Source organism: Rutilus rutilus, assembly GCF_951802725.1.
Source record: "Rutilus rutilus genome assembly, chromosome: 3".
NCBI lineage: Eukaryota > Metazoa > Chordata > Actinopteri > Cypriniformes > Leuciscidae > Rutilus > Rutilus rutilus.
Window position 1 is genome coordinate 33,939,559 of NC_140211.1, and position 22,953 is coordinate 33,962,511.

The 22,953-nt window shown below is 39.3% G+C and overlaps 1 protein-coding gene across 1 annotated transcript in view; it reads right to left on the minus strand.

Moving 5' to 3' along the window:
* Nucleotides 1–22,953, minus strand: part of LOC311288215 (neural-cadherin) — a gene marked incomplete at its 5' end in the record, with an annotated part of 267,805 nt that overhangs the window by 51,146 nt on the left and 193,706 nt on the right. The window contains 2 exons of the mRNA XM_084405506.1: nt 13,745–14,022; nt 20,548–20,774. Coding sequence (XP_084261632.1) covers nt 13,745–14,022; nt 20,548–20,774 — 505 coding nt within the window. The remainder of the gene's footprint in view (nt 1–13,744; nt 14,023–20,547; nt 20,775–22,953) is intronic.

The following is a 22,953-nucleotide window of genomic DNA, read 5'->3' on the forward strand; positions in this document are numbered from 1 at the left end:
AAAAAACTAAACTAAAGTGTGCATGTTGTCCATAAAATCAGTCATCATGACATTACTGTACACGCACGCAGAGTCAGCTGGCGTTGGTGTTGACATCACCGACGAGCACGCAGTTTTAGCCGATCAGCAGGCAGATGCGATTGAGCGCGATAAGTTGTAGCTGTATATTCAGTGATCGCTAATGCCAAAGTGATTTAGCCTACTAAACAGTAAGTTGTATCTACACAGTAAAGAGTGAGATAGTGAGTAACTCTAAAACCGTACACATGGTGGGAGATGTCGATGGTGACTAAAACTCTGAGAGGAGAGCACAGTTGAATGACTTGAAATGAAATCAAATATGGCACGTGAAATATGTCCATGGTCATGTGCACACTACCTTACCAGACATCGGCAACTTTTACACCGTCCAGATTGCACTATACTCGACCCTGACAGCTGCTGAAAAAGGTTTGAATCAACGATGAATGAGTTTGACTGCTATTCTGCTATTCTGCGTTATGTTCTGCAATGTGTACTTCCGAGGGTTAAAGTCATCGGTTCATTTCTTGATTGCCGTTTTGACAGTGTCCATCTGGACATTTTAGTCATATTGGCTAATTCTCCTTTATTATTGCTCTGTTTTGATCTGTTTTCCTGGGGAAATTTTTTTTTAATTTTTTTTTTATCATTGTTATTTTGTTTTAAGGAGATACAGATTGTGCTTATCAACCTTGAATGACATGGTAATGAAATTATATCATATTATTTTGGCAGTCAAATTTTGGGCGGTTTTTTCTTGTAGTGGGCGGGTTTTGGTGAGCTTTTGGGCTGGAAATCACCGTCCCAATCTGGCAACACTGCCCGGGACCCTGTTAAACAGTTCACACTCCAACCCCCCAATGTTCAAACCAAAACTACAGAGGGAGACAACCAATCCCCCCATAACCCTCCCACCCCCCCAAACAAAGCCCCGCCCCCTTTGGTGAGCACCGCCACTTTATTTATAACACTGCATACATGTTTATATCCAAACTATAAACTTTTATCCCAGTACTTCTGTGAAAATATGAGTAACTGCAACAGAAATAGTGATACTGTGTGGTTGAAAAGACCAGTTGTTTCATACCTATACATGACATGATACATTTCCAACAGACGCTCTAAATGGTTGACAAATCACAACCTGTGTCACAATCAGAGTAGACTGGATGTTTTGGAAGGGGGGCTTTAAAAAGACAGGAGTGTGACAGGAACAGGCAGAGTGTGAAAAGAGGTGCTGCAGCAATGTATAGTATGTGAAAAATGATGTGTTTTTTGAACTTTAAATCATGTAAATGTATTCTACCAGACTTCCAGCAAAAGCTTTTCTCATCATGGGAACTTCCCAAACATCATTCCCCACAAATCAGTAAAACAGGAACCACACTAGACCATACAATACCAGTCTGATGTTGTGCATCCTTTTGCCATCAAAAATTTCCATATGAAAGATACACTTCATATGCATACGTATTGGCATGACTCAAACAGTAATCAACAGCTCTCTTGTTCTGCTTTCTGACGGATCAGCCCCACCTGTTGCGCACACTCTCGATTCAGCCCACAAACAGCATCATCTTCTCAGAAACATCAATGACAAATTGCTTTCTTGTGGTTTGCCACCCAAGCACTGCTGTGTCCTCAGATCCTCTGCTTCAGTTCCTCTTTGGCAAGTCTAATCATAGTCTTTGAAAAATGCATGGGTCTATCGCCATCCTTCCTTTGTACGTCTGTCTTCTTTCTGTCTCTTTTTGTCTTTGTTTTCTTTCTCTCTTCGCTGTCTCACACATAGCTGCAGTTATAATTGCCCATTTGAAAAGAAAATGACATGGGTTGATGGCCTCTGTGCACTTATTACAGACGAAAGACAGACAGACAGTCAGGCAGGCAGGTCAATGAGCCCAACAAAGCAATCCAATGCATCACAAGGGCTCTAATTACATTGTGCCCTAATCAAAACTATTCCAATGTTTAATAAAACAACATAGCAGAAGACAGGCTGAGGATATGTTTATAGCACTGACCGTCAAACTACACGGTTTGCCTGATGATCACTGCCTTATCTAGTCTAGCAATTCCACCAATTGTCTGTTCACACCGAACATGCAACTGCTACTTGACGCAATAACAGCCAATCAGATAATATTTAATATACAGATATGAGGATTTCAGTGCAATTGTATTTCACAGTGGATTGTTTATGTCTGTTATCACCTGGACATTTTGTAAAAATTTTGGTTTATATTTCTGTATTGTCATGCTAGGTAGCCAAAATTGACAAACTGTCCAGGTTAGGACAACATTTACATTAAAGACATGTTTATCATGCCCCACCTCGTTAGAACACAGTGCAAAGATTTTTTTCTGAAGATGAAGATGCAGTGTTTGATCTGAGAGGAATTAAAGGTGCATTCCGTAGGTCATTAGCTAGCTATCATTGCTATTCTTCATGTACTTTAGATACCTATGCCACAATGGTGTTCGACACAGTACTGCCATCTAAAGACATGTATCAGCATGAATGTCTTTAAATAAAGCACACTGATACTAGTGAATTTTAGAAATCAGTTAACAAATTTAATTCCTTTACCTGTCCATCAAAATTAAAAGCAACTTGGGCATCACAACTCAGGATTGTCTATGTTATCAAATCTTTCCACCTTGTGCATGCCGTCCTGATGATCAGGCTAATTTTTGTGTCTTTCTGGCTTCAGACCTTTTTTGCTTCATCGGCCTTACAGGTGCGGATTCTCCCAGTATCTTCTTTAGTAAAGCACAATAAGAAGTGTCTATAGAGTCAATTTTCACTCTTCAAATCACCAAACAACACTACGCTACTAGCGTATCTACAAAGACGGCATGAAGGATGAAGATACCCTTTGATGTTTAGAGAAGCACTACAGGTCACGTCATTTCAACATGTTTAAAAAACTGTTGGTGACCGGCTGGCTCATACATAATTAAAACAATTATAGGAAAATTGTATGAGTACAGTCTTTATCTGAAGCGAGGATGGGATAACACATTTGGATGACTCTTCATAAAACTTAAAAATATCAAAGATAAAAGTGCAGTGAGTTTTTTTTTTTTAGATACATTTTCATAAGATGCCAAAGTTTACAGGAATCTGTCTCAAAGATTTCATATAGCATGTCAGATAGTCATTCTCGACTACACGTGCGGGATGGAAGAGTAATGCACACCACAGAGAAAACTTTCCATGATAATGGCACAGATATTACATTTCTAATGTTGGCCCATTGATTACTGTCAGCCTCACAGTGTGCTGGATTTGGACAAATTTCTAGCCTGGGTCGCCTAATGCTCTCCCAAGACACAAATCCAGCAAGACAGAGGAGCCAATCTGGTTGCAATAAGACAACATTTCAACCGTCCGAATCAATACAATAAAGTAACTCTGTCAAGGGAACAATACCCTTTTAAGCTAAAGTTTCATGACGACTCACTAGAAACTATGTCAGGTGACTCCCGTTTAGGCTGAGGATTGAGTAATGCATAAGCCCTGCGATTTGGTTTTGGTAAGAGTCAGTCGGCAGGGTTTTAGGGATGGATGAAGGGGTGCTTTGAGTGGGCAATTCAATGTGAGATCAAATTCTGTGACAGAATCAATGAAAAAGATAGACCCACTGGCGCAAAAGAGAATATCGAAGCTGGTCTGAGAAAAGACTGAGCAAAGGAGCAGAAAGATGAAAAAGCAAAATGTTTGCTGATCACACATTTCTGAGTTTCTTTGGGGCATTTCTTGCAAGCAGTTGTTTGTGAACAAAAATGTCAAATAGCATAAAAACAGCAAGAAAGCAGTTTGACAGCCTTTTAATTCCCTAAAGAAACAACAGCCTTTGATAAACATCAGCAGGGTCACAGATCTTTCTAAAGCAGAAATGAACAATGAATTGGCCTCTGTCCCATGAAATTCACTGGGGTCAATGTGAGCAATACCTAAAATATTAAGATTGTGTGCTTGTCAGTGATGGAGAATGCCAGAGAGACAGTAAAACGCTTTAAAAACTTCTTCCTACATTGTGAAAAAAGACTCAGCTCTGTTCTGCTTGATGTACTAAATCAGACCAATTTATCTCCTCGAGTGAATCCTGGCATTAATATCAGCCATGATGGCTAAACACAATCCTCTTACTCCCTCTGGTCCGTTTTACCCCTTCCCTTTTGCTCATTTCCTGCCAACATAAACAGTATGAGGATTCCATTGGTTAGCCTGTGAAAGACCTACAATAATCTCCCCCCTGCCATCCATTTACAAATCCACCATTAAACCTCCTTCCTGACAATCTACATGTTGCTCCTTAAATCCTGAGGTCCGGCCCTCATTGGAGTGATGTGCACTGTGCTGGAATATACAGCAGGCATGTATCTGCATATCAGAAATAGTATTTTAATAAAGCATATAGTCTATGCAATTGTTAAGCATTTTCTTAACCAGTATTTGTCTAATTTCTCATTAAAGGTGCAATAGGTGATTGTCTACAGAAACATATTTTGTTATGCTGGTTGAAAGTCTCCTCATATCCTGATAGCAATTACTATGTTAAGAGGTCTAAATGTATTTTTATAAATATATATCGTCTGTGAAAGGTGTAGAACCATAAATAATTCGGTCTGAATGAAATGATGCCATGTGTTCCCCATCAGTCAACGTGTGTTTGCGCAGCCTGTTCATGCAGACATCATACGTCATCAGCGCGTTTCACGTAAGCTGTGCAGACAGAGCGAGAATGGTAGGCAAACAGTTGTTTACGTTCATTATTGTAGTACTCAAAGTCCCTTTTCAAGTCATTTCACTCAGCGGCCATCTTTGAAACACCTCTCGGACACGCAAGTGCAGCTCCTATCTCTTTGAATGGGGAAACATCAAATTCTCCAAAACTGTTTGCCAAGCTTACGATTAAATTTCATATTTGAAATCACCAATGAAATTTGACAACAACTGTGTCATAAATTTTGTTTCTAAATGCTCGAATCATGAAACAAATTTTTTCAGGCTGACTGTTTCCATAGGAACCGGAGCTTCTAACGGCAGCTGCAGTGACACGATGACTTTACCAATCGGCGATGGGCTCTTATTTAAAAGGCGGGACTTATTCTGCCACATCAGAATCAAATCAAAACAATATGAGTGTCACGTCTTGTGTTATTCTATAGTCTTTGGTGTACTGTAAAGTTTTCTCACCAGTGAATGACACATAATCCAATAGTGTTGTCTCTGATCGTCTCGCTTCTGGTCTGTACGCGTCCATATGTGTTTTTGAGGAGGCGTGGTATTAGACAGCGATTTGCAGGGAGGGTGGGATTGTATGTTTATATATATATAAAATTAGGTTTAATTTGTACTGTTTACTTCAAAGAAACAAACAAAGATATATTGTCTATAACCAAGTCCAACTGTTTATCTTAAGCAATTGAGCATCAAGTAAATTGATCTTGTTTTAAGAATGTTTAGATATTTTTTAATGGGGAAAAATACTTTTTTTTTTTCGTAGCATGCTACTAAACAATATTTATAATTTTTTTCATTTTTGATGGATAAATGTACATAAAAGTTAGAAATTTAATCAACACTGGATCCCAAAGTTGCAGAATATGCTGTTCATAAATACAGTACAGTAACACAAATCCTTTGAGCAAAAGTTCAGATTTCAAGTACATAAAACCAGTTACTAAACATGATTTCACAAACAAATTACACAAAATTCAGTTCCTCCTCTAACTGGGGAGCTGTCATTATTTGTTGAATGGTGACAATCATCTAAAAGGATGCAGCTTAATTAGACAAAGTATGATTGAGGGTGTTTATGTTTAAATTGACTACATTTTAGCATCTGTGCATTATCCACAATCTACTTATGATAAATACAGTATTTTTCAGCATCTATATTGGGCCTGCAAATATATAATTTACAAATAAGACATTTGTGTCTCATTACTTATACTAACAGTAGCTGCAGAAATATACATATATATATATATTTTTTTTTTTTTTTTGCATTATTTTACCAGCGGTTGGGGAAATTTGATTATTTTTGGCAGGACAATTCAATTCAGGTTTATAGTCTATGAGTAAATGTGTTTGACATCGACCCATTTCCCACTGATATACATTCACAAAAGATTTGTAAATCTATATATCTATTCAGTTCTAATGAAGCACAGACATGGTACATGGGCTGAATGAAAGTGACTCATGAAGTTCAGTTAAAGGTGCTCTAAGCGATGTTGGGTGATGTCACTTCTTGTTGACGTTCAAAGTATTGTCAAACAAAACAGAGGCTAGCTAGACCCTCCCTCCTCCTCCCTCCCATGATTCCTGAAACAGGCTTTTCCGATGTAAATTCGGGACTTTGCGCATTCTTTCTACTTTTCCCTCTTCTTTGCTATTTGTTCATCAGAACGTTGTCTCTTTGGTCGTGTGTCAGCCATATCAAAATTCAAGAGAATATAATTCTAACGTTAGTCGTTGTAGTTGTCTAGGTCTAGGACATCTCTCCTCTAGCTAACTTCCCTCTTCATGCTTCTCTCTCCTCCAACTCCACTAATCCCCCCAACCCCCACCCCCAAATCATTGTTGGTTATTGGCTGGAACACTGTTTATGTTTCGTGGTCCAGGTTGGCCCAGTTTGTTTTTGTTGCCATTTGTGAAGCCTGGGCTGTCTACAGAGACCGCGTTTTTTTTACAGTGTGTTCAGGGGACAGGCAGCTAGCGGATAGTGAGGAGATGTTTGCTGTACGTGACAAAAAATGTCTTGCGATGACATCGCTTAGAGCACCTTTAATAGAAAGAGGACATTGAGAGCTAAACACTCAAGGATGGTTGGATGTCTGATGCATGTGAATAACAGTGTTTGTGCAAGAAAACATTGATATTTAAAGCACTCTGCTGCAAGAATGTCTAAGTCTCTCTTGACACAGAAATAACCAAGCAGTGTGAGTAAGGGACCCAAAAGCAATTTCATTCTGCCAAAGCAAGATAATCATATAGGCCATGTCATATCAATGCATACAAATCCCTATTTTTCATACAAATGTCTATGTTTGATAAACCGTTCTGTATGACTGCACACAGTACAAACAAACATTTTTCATCGAAAAAAAATATAAATACTCATATTTTGACATAGAAAAAAAAGGCACATATACATATGCTTGAAGGCTGAAGAAAACCGGAAGGTTGACGTAACACACGCAACATTGAAGTTGTTGCCTGTGGACGTTATTAGGATTAGAGGAGGGCTTGAGGCATGAAGCGCTATGGCCCACAACGCCAGCTCACCACATTACATGCTCACTAGGTCTGACCGCTCACAAATCCTTAGCTTTACTTTCTTCTTTTAATTAAACCACTGAGAGCTAAATGAATTTCTCCATATTTTTCAAGGTGATGAAATGAGGCGTAGAAAAGACTGCATATCAGAATGGGATGTTAATTCTGCATGCGCATGCGTTGCATGTATGATCTCATAGTGGTATTAAAGGAGAAATGTACATGATGTTTCAGATAATGTAATACAAAGGACATTATGGGCAAATAGGATTGCATGAGAGACAGTCTCCCCAGTAAAAAATAAATAAATAAAAATAAATACAGTTGTGGAAACAGGTTTGTGTGTGTGTGTGTTGGGGGGTGGTAGATGTAAGACTAGGTAAATGGTCAACATATAAATTATACAATGGGCAAATGTGCAATTTCATTTTTTAAATGCCCCCTTTGGAAGATGTCAGGCTGGTATTTATGATGCGTTCATTGCTCTGCATTCTTAATTTCCCTGCTGAAGGGAAAAAATCCTCCATATCACAAGCAGCGATTAGAACACAACTCACATCTGCAAGCACATCTCAGATATCATTAGGAGCTTCCACATGGCAGCTGCTCTCTTGATTTGGTTCTAAACAACCCATACATACTAAAACACTGAGCTTTATAAATCACTGCTAAGCATTCATTAGTGCCCTAGCTTTGGTGGCCCAATGGCGGTCTCCAATAATACGGGTAAAGGTTTCTGTGCGTTACTGTCTTTCCTTTTACGCAACACAACAAGATTAAATGAAATACACCTTCTCATATGTATTACCTCGTTATTTCATCTGACTCCATAAATGAAAAAGGTTTTAATGATATCTGAGGATCATTAAAAGTGAGCAAATGTTTGATTATTCTTTTTAACTCTTAAGGCGAGACACGGCAGGCAAAAACATCGGTTTTTTTTTTACTGGTAAATTTTGAGATTTGGGGATATTTGTCTTCAATAACATGTCTTCTTTCAGACTTGTGTTGAAAAAAAGTCCGAAATACACATTTAGGTCTTTATTTTATTACACTTTGTCTGTTTGCGTCTGTAGATTTCTCATAAATTCAACAAAAGTTCACGTTCTTAGTCAACGTGCTGCTCCGCGATCTCTGCCGTCAGCCTGTCATCAGAAGCACCGTTAGGAAGCTCTCTCTCATGTACAATCCTGTCGGATCCAAATATGGTCATTTCCTTTTTATCAGCAACCAATCGTGAAAGTAAAAGGACTGAATGCGCAATCTCATTGGCTGATGAAAAATCTTTAAAGCCCGTTTTCTCAAAATGACTTTTCTCTCATACTCCAAGTCCGAAATCTCCACTTCAGTAGCACCTATACACCAAACTTTCCAGTCTTGTACCTAGTTATATTATGAAGACATTTACAGAGGGATTTGTAAATATATTATTCCTAGCCTGATTTATATAACATTTTATTCAAAAAAACATGGCGAAAATAATTTTTTTAAGGCTATATTGACAGTATTTTCTGATTTACAGGATAACAAAAGTAGATATCCATAAATCCCTCTGTAATTTTTTTCCCATCTAATATGTGAACACAATGAAAAAATAAATTTTAACCTGGCTTTATCCAATACTCAGATATCGTTTTTTTAAATATATGCAAATTAGTGCATATTTGATTAGATATTGCCTGATTTGCATATTTAAACATTAAATTACTGAAAACTTGTAATACATTTTTTTTTCTCATCTTAATGTAGGTAATCAACTGGGAAAGTTTCATGGTGATATCTGCTAGTTAAATTTTTTACCCTATTCACCTGTAGTGTCTCGCCTTAAGTATATTTTGCCAGTTCAGATTAGGAAACTATGTCGCTCAGAGGTCCTCACGTCTTCTGTTTAACGCGGGTCTCACGTTCACAAGCCCATCAGTTTAGGTCACCAAACAGAGGTAATTGCTATACCGGAGATCAGTCACATTCACGTTTACACAATCAAAGATACTTTGGTATAGCCCCCATGGAATTGCATACACTTGAATTTAACTTAACGTTTACTTCAGTAGAGGTATGGCCACTATTACAGATATAAGCTGACCAACATTACTTATCTTATAATAGCTTTGGTTTGCATAGGTTTTCAGTGAGTTTTAGGTGAGGAGGACAAGGGGAGAGGAGGGGGAGATGATGAGACTGTAAAAGTGAGGGGTGAGCTGCAGTCTGTGGTGCGTCTCGGATGTTGCTGTTACATAAGCAAGAGAGTTCAAATGTTAATTCTCAGGAGAGCCTTTTGTTTTCTCGAAGGGTAGAAACCACCTTACACTAACTGTTAGACAGTCTTACAGTATGGTATTGTCAACTCACATTATAGTTAGGACTGACAATAGATGTTATTCATATACAAACTTTTTCCACTATTTTCTCAACGTCTGTCTCTGTCATTTTCGAGTCTATCTTGCCTTTAGGGAAGAGAAATGTAAATGTGCTTCCACAGAGCTGATGAATTTCTCAAAATAGCTCTGGCCAATATTTTCAATAAAGTAATATCTTATAAAAAATGTATATACATAAAGTAAAATAATAAATAGAATTAAAGCTGCAAGCAGCATTTATCGGGGTTCAAGCAGTTAAGGCCTTTAACCCTTAAAGACCTAGAACATTTTTGGGGCGCCTGACTCACCTGTACTTTTCTTTGTTTTTCTAACCCATTCTAGCAGCAAGCATCAAGTGCCATATATCATTTTAAACAGGAGAACCTAAAGTTTCCAGCTAGCTCATTTAAAGTCCCAGTTTTACATTTCTTTTGTCAGAGAATTTATGAAATTAACAGGATTTTAAGAAAAACGGCAGCAAAAAATGTGATGTTTTCAGTGTGAACTCAAACAGAACTTCCTGAAGTTTTGTTTTTTTCTTTTAGAAAGTTAGACTTGGTTGTTTTAGACTTCCAGATGAAATTTTGTCTACATGTAACAATCCCTCAGCAAGTTATAGCCATTTATTATAATATTATTCTAGGCGTTTTTGAGTAAAAACAGGTGTATTACATTTACTGACAATGTAGATGTGTCCAAATAAGTTCAGGAAGTAAAGTAAATAGAAAAGTTGTTATATTACAACAGAACACTGAAGCAAACATTTTTCTTCAGAAAATTATATTATAATTTGAACATGAACAACAAATGCAAACAATATAACAAGTAGTGACAACTGTGCAATATAAATACTAACAATACAATATACAGAGTGTAAATGAACAAATGGTTCAAATAATCTTCACAAACTAAATACAAAAAGAAATAAACAGTGCAAATGAAGAAATGGTTCATTGAGGGTAATATACTGAGTGCTAATGAACAAATAGTGCAAATAATCTTCACAAACTAAATACAAATAGATAAATAAACAGTGCAAATGATTCAAACAATCTTCTGAATCGGAAGGTTCCACCAGGTCTAACGACTCGTTTAAAAAAATAAATTCTAACACATCCTCCGATTTGTACTTCTGTTTTTTTTTACATACTCATGCTCTTTCGTGTTTTATGCTCTTTCATGTTTTGCGCTCTTTCGTGTTTTGCGCTATGGTCAAAAACTTTGCATCCGTTAGTTTTCATGCGTAGTTTTCAATGCATTGCGTTTGTTAAAAATGTATAAAGAAACGTGATTGGTTGTTAAAATCACCAATCACTATGTTTGTTGGTTGAGTTGATGACCGTTTGGACGAATCTGGGCATGGGGGTGGGACTAAGCATCAACAATCGTTCCTGTTTGGCTCAGAGAAAGAAACCACATGTGTTTCATTGACGAATCACTGCTGCAGATTTTGATGACGCAATCACCGGCACTACGCAGCCTATGAATGACCAATAGAGACAACCGTGATAACACGGGAAAGCTGTGAATCTCATCTTTACGGTGCATTTTAAAGCATACAGATTGGATTAGCGACTCAAAAGTTATTAAACATTTTAGAACGATAGTTATTTTATGCCGCGGGCGGCCGTATCGGTCTTTAAGGGTTAAGGCTTTTAAGCACAAAAGCATCAGAAGTTATTAAGTTTTATTTAGCAAGCATGTAACCACTGACATAATAGATGGAAAAGACCATTTACAGCCAATACAGGCAATGTACCATAGGAAATATATGGTTTTAAAGCTTTTTAATAGTTATAGCGCCACCTATCGTCCTAGTCATCTTGTCCGCCTTGAGCCAGGGATCACAGTGGTGTAAGACACTTGAGTCTAGGTCAAACGGTAAAAGAGTTATGAGCGATTTGGTACTTTTGGTTGCTGTAGCGCCACCTATGGGCCAATCGGGGTCAAACTCTGATAGGTTGTCCCCAAATTGAGGCCTACCATCTGGCCAGGTTTCAAGTCTCTAGGCCTTACGGTTTGGCCTGCACAATGCGTTTTACGAATCCTTACAATTACAATAGGGTTTCAGCATTTCATGCTTGAACCCCTAATAAGAATGGAAGCTTTTTGCCAGTTATTGCGCCAGCTATGGTCCGATCTCCATGAAACTCTGCATGCTTCTTCACCATGTCATGACACATACGCTCATAAATTTTTGTGAAGTTTATACTTTTGAGTGTATTTTGTCACGCCCCTTTTCTAAATGACCCTGTTACAGCCACCCAGATGCAAAAGTTCAACTTTTTTTCGATAATTATTGATCTAGAGAGTCCAGAGAATTGTCCTAGACTGGTCTGGTTCCGATCGGGCCAAAAACCAGGGACTAGTTCGCAAAAGTAGGTTTTGGACAAAATTCGACATAGCAGAACATTTTTCCTGCCTAAATCGAAATTGGATTTCATTTCAAGCATTTCATGCTTGAACCCCTAAAAATAAAATAAAATAAAATACAACAGATAAAATTTAACAGAAGAAAGTATAAATAGCGATAGATGCTATTTACACAGTGAAAATAGCAGTACCTATTTTCTTTGCACAGTGCAAAGTTAGATGCTATTTATACTATAGTATAAACATAGTTTAAACTTAATTCCCACACTTTATTTCCACTTTTTGAATATTTTCTCTATTTTTATTTCAAATAAATACCTCTCCTAGCTGATATGCAATGGGAAAAGGAAGGCAGAATCAAACTTGAATCGGTCGCATCAAAAGCTAACGCACCCACCTAAGCACCACACCAACGCTCCAGTTAAAAGGATTCAGTCAGTCAGCTCAGTCAGACAATGGTGGGAGGAGTTAGTGTAAATAGCTACTGGTAACAAGGCACGTTAACTCCACTTTGTGTAAATAGACACTCCATAAAAATATACCAATTTTTATGCACATTTATACTTAAAAACTAATAGAACTAATGAATTAAAAATGCAATTTTCCTCTGACAAGGTCTTAAAATTTGTCATAGCCTTATAAAATGAGTTGTCTGAATGATGTGAAGACTTGTACTCATTCCTTTGCTGATCACTGTTGATATATTCCTGTTACAATCGCCATGTGAAGGTGCAATATTCTCAATCCAGCTATTCTAATCAAACTTTCACATGCATTTGAAATATCAAATTAGCTTAGCTATTCATGAATTAGCATGATTAGAAGATCTGACGACTTATGTTTTAATTAGAAGTGATGTAAGTGATTAAAAAGCTGCCCAGCTTTCCACAAACAAATAGGCTATAGTTTACATCAAGAAACATCACTTCTAATTATAACTATGTGTCCCAGAGTAGGCAGATACACAACTCCATGCTTGGAAACAGAACCTAAAACACAGAAAGTTTTGTTCAAAATTTTCAACATGAGACATGGCTCGCCTGCCTTGTTCAATTATAGCCACGGCTGACAAAACTTGCATTAGAGCGCTTGTTATTAACTCTCGGCTGCCAGGTTTCAATGTATTCTGAGGAAAAAAATTCCCCACCTAACAATCATCATAAGCTCCTTGCTCCCGCAAACCTGTCCAATCCCAGTCACTCAGTATTGTTATTCAGGGAAGGAAATCAATATCCATGCCAGGACTGGATAATTGAATAACACATAAAAAGAAAGGTTTTCTCAGCCTCGTATTTGTGGAAAAAGCTCAGAAGTGAGAAGATTAGACTTACAAATAGGGGCTCGGATCCATGTGGAAGTTCACTTGATCATGTCTTCTTTTTGCCCTCTCAAAGAGGCATATGAATGTGAGATGAGGATGAGGCATATACGCATCTAAGTGCATTGTTAATTTCAGACAGTTTCATCATGCAATTCTCAACCTAATGTAATGTTTAGACACTGTGTTTGCTCGTTTCCTCAAAGAGCTTGCATATGCTCAGGAACCTGCTGCAGATTACAGACTGCTAATGGAAGTCTGTTGTAACAACCTCACTGCTGTTATGTTCTTCAGCTCACTCTCTGCCCATATGCAGAGTGAAATAAAGTAATTTGAGTACGCTCTGCGACTCTCAAAGGAAAACCTGTACTTTCTCACCTGTATCCACTCTGCGTGTCCAAGCAGACTCCTCCATTGTGGCAGGGGTTTCTGGGATAGACAGAGCAGCTCTGGTGGAGGTGTTCACGTGCTGAGCAGCTGCAGACAGCTGTGGCTTCCACAGTCACTGACACTAGAGCCATGCTGCCCGAGTCGACCACCGCCGGCTTGTCAGTCACGCTCAGGTGGCTGGTGCAACCCCCTCCTCCACGACAGTCGGCATCCACACACTCATCTACATGAACCTGGGTCACGTTGACTTGAAGAAAAGACTGGAGCTACATGGGGAGGGGAAATGGAAAGAGAGAGCGAGAAAGTAAGCCCATCACCTGAGAAAATACTGCCATAATGGTGAAAGAAAAATAACAGAACAAACTAAAAGAAGGAAAAGAACACGTGACCAGCTCAATTATTTTCAGTCATTTTGACCCAGAAACAGATTCTGAGTTTCATGCATTGCATTGAATAATGGTTCTATTCAAAACTGCTGCTGAATTATTATACCGTAAGGTCAGATAGTTCGCAAGGTGTTTCACTGGCATCTTTCCATGCTTGAAACTTGGATTGGGTAATACATTTCAATAACTTCTACTGTATCTTTGAACATACCTTCTGATGGTCATTCATGTTTATTTCATGCAATAACTAGTAGTAAGAGATGATCGGTTCACGCTGACCTGAGGTAGAGACAGCGATGCAACACCACAATAAAGACTGTCAAAATGACATTTTTTTGTTTGACTTTCATAATAAAACATTTAGACAATTTATATTAGGAATCTTCTATTACCATGTGCTTAAATCAAAACAAATGTTACGGTACAATGTGCTTATTGTGTTTATATTGTATTGCAAAACACTTTTTCCACAACTGAGGAGGGATACGGGTACGGTTAGGGACAAGTTTGGTAGTATGGGTAGGTTTAAGAGTGAGTTATGATGTAAGGGAAGGGTTACGTCTACAGTGTAATTACGGATGTTATTTCAGAAATTAATTACAGCTGTAATTAGATGCAGGTATTTTTAAATAGTAAAAAGTACAATATAAAAACATGTATGTACACAATAAGTGCACTGTATCAAACGATACATTTAAATGTTAGTGCATAGTAGTTAAAGACACTTAAAGGGACAGTTTATCCATCCCTTTATCTATCGCTCTTATCCCCCCAAAAAATCCCCCCTCCCAAAAAAAATCATTTAGTTGGCCCAAATATGGTTACCAATATTCTTCAAAACAACTTATTTTGTGAAAAAAAGAAATTCAAAGAAATTCATACAGATTTGGACAACCTGAGAGTGAGTAAATTACAGAATTTAAATTTTGGGGTGAACTATCCCTTCAATATAAAGTGGGTCCAAATCATTAGACATAATTTGAAAGCGGAGACATCAAAAACATAAATAATGTTTTGCTTATAATTGTATTTCTCAGTAAATAACTCATTGCGACATTTGAATTAGCTTGAACTAACTTTCCTTGCTGGTCTACTGACTTGTGAAGCTTATTGATCAAGGAAGTCTTGCCTTTTACCTATTTAGGCTGCTAGATCTATCTATGGCTGTCTTTTCAGCTGAGCTACCTTTAAATAAGCATGCAAATACCAAAACAAGTCTAACCAAGTTAACCAAAAAGACCCCAAACCCACTTGTTTATACAGCTTTGAGGCGTAAACAGCGTTCAGAGAGCCTCTCAGAGCCTGTGATTTTTCACAAGCACATAAACGTCGTGCAGATACTTCCATGTCCACAGGACTGGCCCTCAACTTCCACACCATTTATTCAAATACAACATCTGAAGTGGAGCAGTTTGCTCCGTGGTGGATTGAGCAGTCACACAGTGATTGACCTGTCCTCCACTAACCCATGTGGCCAGACACACTTAATGGGAAATGGAGGGGTGAAGAAACGAGAGATAGAGGGATACAGACAGAGAGAAGATAGAGACAGATGCTCAAGTTGCTCACCTACTCCAAGATTAGCTGGGACCTATTTGCTGGGACACTATTCTGACTTGGATAGTAACTCATGGAGAGGTATTTTACTACACTGCCTCTGTGGCAGAGGGCTGTGGGTGCCTGAAGATGCTGTTTATGTTGATTTGTAACTCTGAGGGTGCAAAGAGATACGGTGCAATGCGCACAACCGGGCCGGACAGGCACGTGTCACAATGTGTTATGGTGGGGTGAGGCAGAAACAGTGCGGGCAGCGTTAGGCTGCAGAAAGGGGACATGAAATATTAAAAAGGAGAAAAAAAAAAGTGTACGGGGGGAGGGGATTTGTGTGAGAACTGAAGGTGCAGTGATGAGTGTCCTGCAGACTTTCTGAGGAAATGGAAGCCTAGGCGTTCTTTCTTTCTGGGCTGCAGGTTGGTGCAATATACTGGCATGGACGATAATGTATATTTTTTAAAAACGAAAAATGTATATCTTAATACTACACATACAATAATATCGTTAATAATCCAGCAGCAGTAACTATATGGTTGACACTCAACATAGTAGGTGGCAGTATTGCACCTTAACGATTGTTACCACCCATCATAAAATCGAAAAAAGAAAATGATGATGCAGAGGCCATGATCATGTCAGAGGAGGTGACAGGCGAAAGCGAGACTCAACCAGGACCCAAAAAAAGTTTTTTGAAAAGTCGGGGTGCAAGACACCTTAGTCTGCAGGTAGAGCTGATCAACACTAACTTATTTTTGTACACTTTTGTACAGTTGGTTATAAACTGTCTCTCTGCCTCCCTATTTTGAGTGTGATTCATTGGCTAAAAAGTAGAAAACACAAAAGAAACAGTTAAAGATCAATTTCACTAATAGCATTGTTAATATTTCTCCCCCAACTTTCAACACAGTAGATATATACAGTGATAATATCATTATGGTCAATTCTCTTGGCCACAATAATTATGTAGTGAAAATCGCATATTGGGACTGCCGTAGTTGGCACTCATAGCCCTCCCTTACAGCCTTTGCGTATGCACATGGGGCGAGAAGGGTATATTGAGGAGAGGTGCATTCAGCATTTAATGGCACCATTAACTTCAGATGCACCTCATCACACTCCGCCAGCCCAGTCTGGTACTGTACCACTCCTCTCATATGCCTGTTCCAATCGGGAGCCCAGATGCAGGGCGGCATTCGAAGGGACAGAGCAGCGCAAACATTAAGAGAGGTGGTCACTCAGTGACAGCGTTCATATGTAATGTGGACATGTACAATTTATTTTTGTTAGTTATTAACCTTTATTTAACCAGAACAAAACTTTTTGGGGGGATTAAACAGGACAAGATGGTAGCAAAATGACAACTCAAAATAAACAAACAGGGATGCACTGATTTTAAAATTAAGGCCATTAAGATAAGGCGGTTTTATGGCTGACAACCAACGCCAATATTAAAATTCTATATTGTGAAAACAATTATAAATTAATTAATTACAAGATTTCAATTGTTATATACAACATTTCTGTAACTAAGTGAACACCCAAAATCCAATCTGCACTGCTTTATTGCTAATAACCAATATGGTGACAAGATAGTGTGCATTACTATAAATAATTATCAAAGCAGGATACACAAGTGCCTGCAGCTCAAATACAACAGAGACAATTTCCAAGCACTAGAGGTCTTTTACAAGGTCCGTAAATTCATCCAATTGTGGAAGCATAGTCGGTTAAATTTTTTGTGTTGTTGTTGTTAATTGTTCCATGTTTCTGGGCCACTGAATTTAAAAACAATAACGCTTAGTTTTAAACATATAACCAAAATCAGTGTGATCACTCATTGAATTTCCTTAACTGACCTTTAATGGTTCCAGTATCCATGTATATCTCAAGTGTGTGCCTGACTGACTGCAGATCTACTCATGCACTTAACTGCACTGCAGAGTCCCTGTGGATTAGATCCAGTTGTTGTTTTCAAGACACACAAACACACACATACGCATTTAAAGCTGCAGAGCGTAGAGATGCCTGGTGTTAAACATTCACCCACACACACTTGACTCTCTCTCCTTCTCTTCTCATAGTTCTGGGTCTTTACAGACACACACAATGTGTATTCTCAACAGAGCATTCAGGTCTGACTCCCACGTTCACGCCTGCTTGAGGAGGTGATTTGCATGTATTACCTCAGACGTTAAGCACTGCAACACTGAGGTCTCGCATTTCATTTTGCATGCACAGACAACTAATAAGCCATTAGTTTATATGAGCCAGTTAGGCTCAGGTAACAGGAGCCTACACAGTAGAGAAGATACACCCACTCCCTCGTTTAATCCTCCTTCTGGACGCTCTCATTTTTCTCTCTGTTTATTTCTCTCTCTCCGTCCCTATTCCTGGAGGAGAGCGTGGAATGTCTTCCCCATCTCCTGCTCAATGGTACTGTCAGCTCATTTCTCAGAGGCACTCTGAGGTGCCCGTCGGGACTGAAACTACAATACCCAGAATTCCCTGAGGGAAACTTCTCCACAGAGGCTCAATGATAGCACAGGATGACACCCAAGAGATAAACAAAGCAGAATCTACATACACACATGAACTGGTGGGAGGACTGGAGTTTGTTTTGTGCTCCTCGCTCACAGACACTAACCTTCTATTGGACCAGTGGCCTTTTCATGTTTCTGATTCAAAACAGTGTACGCTTTTTAAACATTTGATTTGTGAAGGAGTTCAACAACCGCCAAAGGGTGTTTTGGTGAGTGAGCAAAAGGCATGGTGAGGTTTGGAACCGATCCACATGATACCGTCGCACATGACTGAGCTTTTCTTTCAAAAAGAAAAACTAGAGGTTTTCTTTTGCCAAAGCAAACCTGATGGAAGAAACATTCACATAAAATAACAGGAATGGGGATCGATGGGAGGTGCTGCGCCACATAGCACTTAAAGATGCAACAAACCAAGAAGTAATTTCAAAATTATTCTGAGAGAAAAGAAAAAACCAACAAAAGAAACAGTGTGGGTGTGCACGAGCCAACAATTGCCTGAATAAAGTCGAAACAAAACGCACTGCCTTCGTGTTTGATATGTAATTATGAAGATTTCTGCAAAAGCTGAGGTGATGAGATGTGTTTTAGAGAAAGGCCAGAGTGAAATGGCTCTGACAGTGAAGATCCAGCTGAAAGCTTTAAAATAATTGTATTTCCACTACTTTATAATGTGAACTCAAATAGAGCAGGCGATTCATTGGCATGTGATTAAATGTAGAGAATGGCTCTAATTATTCTTTGTTCATCTTCACTGGTTCCTTCTGCGTGTTGACCTACTCACTATAGGTGCTCTATTTCTAGAACGTGCAGCGTATGTTTATTCTGAGGGGTAAATCTTACGAGAATGCCTCAAAAAAGTTTTAGTTTAGTCTGCTTAAGACCTAAATGTAAGCTTTGCATTTGAACCGATTCGCCCTCCAATTTCACAACAAATAACAAGCTTCCCTGAAAACTTTTTCTTCCTCCCTTGCTTCTTTTTTCCCTGTTTATCATTGACTCCTAGTCTTTCATCAGGACTCACTATCACCACAGGGAGATTTCTTTCTGGTTTCCGAGCTTGACGCAACAGTGTGTGTTTTTGTGAAGCATCTGACACTTCACAGGGTGTCACTTCAGTTGTGTGTATTGCAGAAGGGGTGTTAGGGGGCGAGATAGAAGGGCACACCCCTGGGAGATGAGCAGTGTACTGCGAAAATCCGCTTCCCCCATTCCAGCAAGGCCGCGGGGGAATCCTGAGCTCTTCAAAGTGTGCGTTGTGGCAGCAGGGGAGTGAGGTGGAAAGCAAGGGGGAAAAAGAGGAGTACTGGAGATCACGGCAGTGCATTAAGAATCATTTAAAAGTTACAGACGTGTAGGGGGGTGGGGGGTGTTGGGGGGCTCCTCTCGGTCTCTCTCCTGCTGGTCTGACTCGTTTCTTCCAGCTCTCTTGTAAGCCAGCATCACACACCCTACCTGACACTTCCGACACGCAGTGAATGCAGCCGCCATACCAGCCGAAAATAGAAAAACGCAATTACATAAGATTCAGAGGCAATAGTTCTATGCGTGAACATGCACTGGCTGTTCTCTCTGGAAACCCTGACAATGCACGTACCTTAAACGTGGCAATTTTCATTTCACAAATTTTTTTTTCAACTCCTTGTCTTGGAATCTCTCCAATTACAATGGGTGGAGACCTGTAACTTACTTTCCATATCAGCGAGTTCATCTGCAATTAACTCCCTAAATTTTCACTTTCCTCTCCCACAACTTTTAGCTCTGAGTAATGGAACAAGTTGAATTGAAGGGAAGCGAATGAGAAAGAGAATAAGGGAACGTTTTGAGTAGTTTCTTCCAGAGGATTAGAATTCCAATCATTAATAACCTCTAGCCTCCATCAATACTACTTTCACCATCTCAGCTCACCATTCCCAACCCTTTTTTCCCCCCATAATTGGTTCTGATCAATGATTTTGTGTTGGAAATTGATGCATTTAAGATCTGTTGAATAATTCCAATACACATCATATCTCCATTACTTTTAGCCGTGAATCTTTTCTAAAAAGGGAATGGAGCTTATGTGTCGTATAAATGAAAAGAGAGCCAGAGAGTGTCAGAGGCGACTGAAAAGGTACAAAGAGGGATGGGTTAATACATCAGATTTCATTTCATTATGAATAAGTGAAAGTAGATGTAAGTTGTGTTAAAGCTTGCAGTTATTCCACATTGAAGTGTGCATGCATTTAGAGTGATTCCTGGGTTTGTTACAAGTATATGAGCATATACACAAATATGAGCATATCCATATCAATGTGCTTCCGACAAACCTTACTTTTTGTTTATGAGCTGCAAGATATCCGTGCACTCGCTCAGCCCTGAGGAACGGTGCGCTGTGAACAGAGAACCTCACATCCAGAGTCCTGTCCCGCACCTCCACCAGACTGAAAATGTTGACGTCGTCTGCCCCCACCGACAGCATGTCTGACAGGAAGTCACCCAGAAGCTCGTACCTGCTCTTCAGATTTCCACGACGTTCCATAAACTCTGTGGCGGAGATGTCTGTCAGAGACACAAACATACAAATGCACAACACATAAGGATAACAGAACCGTATAAATTTGAACTAAACTACAAGAACTCCAGACTCATGAAAAATCACGTCATGTCACGTCACAAGTCTCCCACAAGTTTTCCCTCGTCAGAACATCTCCTCGTCATTAAGTGACGTTAGTACCATTCAGTAGCTGTTTGCACAAACTCCATCTGACATTCCACGTCAAAATGTCTGGGGTGACAGCTCAAACTACTGCATGCAGCAAGTCTTTGTCACTATGGTAATGGGTGCCTGTGCTTCACGGTCACGGTTCCCAGCATGTTATGATGAAGCTGGCCCTGGCCTCTGAGCATTGTAGGCAAATTGTGACACTTCAGCAACCATCTGACCATCGATTTTCCTGTGCTGCAGGTGTGCTTTCCTTCTAACACCCAATGGACTATTCTAATTGGGATGCTTAGCCTACAGTTTGGGACTGTGCCGGTGGTTGAACAGCGGCCCCAGGGGAGAGGTTAGACCGACTGAGAGAGATGCTGAGCTCAGTCTGTCCCCAGGCTGAGTCAGCGTCCCTTGGGGCCAGTGCTGGAGAGTGGCAGGGCTGTCATAACTCTCACTGACACTTCACAACTCACAAAGGCAGAGGGGCATGTTAGAGAAAATTGGGGGCGATTTTCCTGATTTAATGACAACAGTGACATGGAAAGATGGATTTGGACTCGCTGTCAGTGACTTTACTCTGTGACCCCCTCACCCTCAGGAAATCATTGGAAACATAGGAGTTAATGTTGTGGGCATAAACAGGCAACAGAAAAGTAGTTCAGAATACGTGTGTGTGTGTAAGTTTCAGTTGTGTAATCTTATGTACCTCAGAGGAGACAGCATATTTAAGTTGAATAAAAACGAGGGATGAAATTACAGTCAGTATATTACATATTGTGGTATTTTACTGAGGTTTTTGTTGTTCATTTAAAATGTATGGAAATGTGCATTTTCAATTTTGACAGCTAAATAATGACACCAGGTACACAACATATTGAAAGGACACTACAAATAATCGTTATGGCCTTGTTATAATTTGCGTCAAATTGCATGGTGTCTATTTGGACTAAAAGTCTATAGCATAAGTTGTGTTTGTGTCCTTACTCTTGCAGCCCTATACTCTCCCTCTCACGGCAGTCGTTCAGTTCACTTTGCACATAGCACAAATAATCATTAGTGCTTGAAAAGTGTCAATCATGGAGCTTTAGGTAGAGGCCAGGAAGGAAACTGTGATTAACTTTGGGGGGGTGCAGGAAGGGTGGCTGTCTGCTCCCATCAGGAGCTGTGTGTGAAGAGCAGACTCATCATGACAGCTGGAAACAGCCTCACACCTGGCTTTGATCCAAGCCCAGATCAAACCTGCTCCCATTCCCACAGGCATTAAGCAATGGATGTGCTTACCACTTTTTCTGGATGTTAAACACACACACACACAAAAACATTTTAAGGGGACAGCAGGAAGATATGTAAATATATGGTATATGATACATAAACGATACAAAATAAGAACTTACTCACTTACTTATTTAACAAATTATCAATCAATGGAGGTGCTGATCCTACAGAAAATGCTGATCGTCAACCCCATGAAGTAAAACTTTTTTTAGAAGCTGTTTTTTTTTTTTAAAGGGGTCATATAATGCGACTTCTTGTTTTCAAACCCAAAGAGATATTCTTTATAAAAGTTAGGCTCAGCCACACCTTCCTAAAACGCTTCGTTAAAACACGCCCCCACAAATCTCAGTGTTTCATAACACTGCCCAAATGTATATGCAAAGAAAGAAGGTGTAACTTTTATTCTCGCTGTATTATTGTTGCCGCCGGCGCCACCATGTCGTGGAGAGACTGTTTTCTTTCTTTTTTTTGCGAAAGCCAAACTACTTTTGTTTGGCCTTCCAAAAGAGGACACAATTAGAAAACAGTGCTTAAGCTTTATTTACAACACTGTTCTAGAACAGTACAACTACAATTTTCGACTGTGTGCGCATTTTTCAGAGGACTGTTTCCAGAACCTGGGAGAGTATAAGGCTGGCTGTGCACAAAGGCTGATTCTAAAAAGTGGGGCAAATCCATCTTTGCATGTACATTCTGGCACTTCTGACTCACACAGCCTATAAGTATGTATTCATATTTTAAGAATTTGCT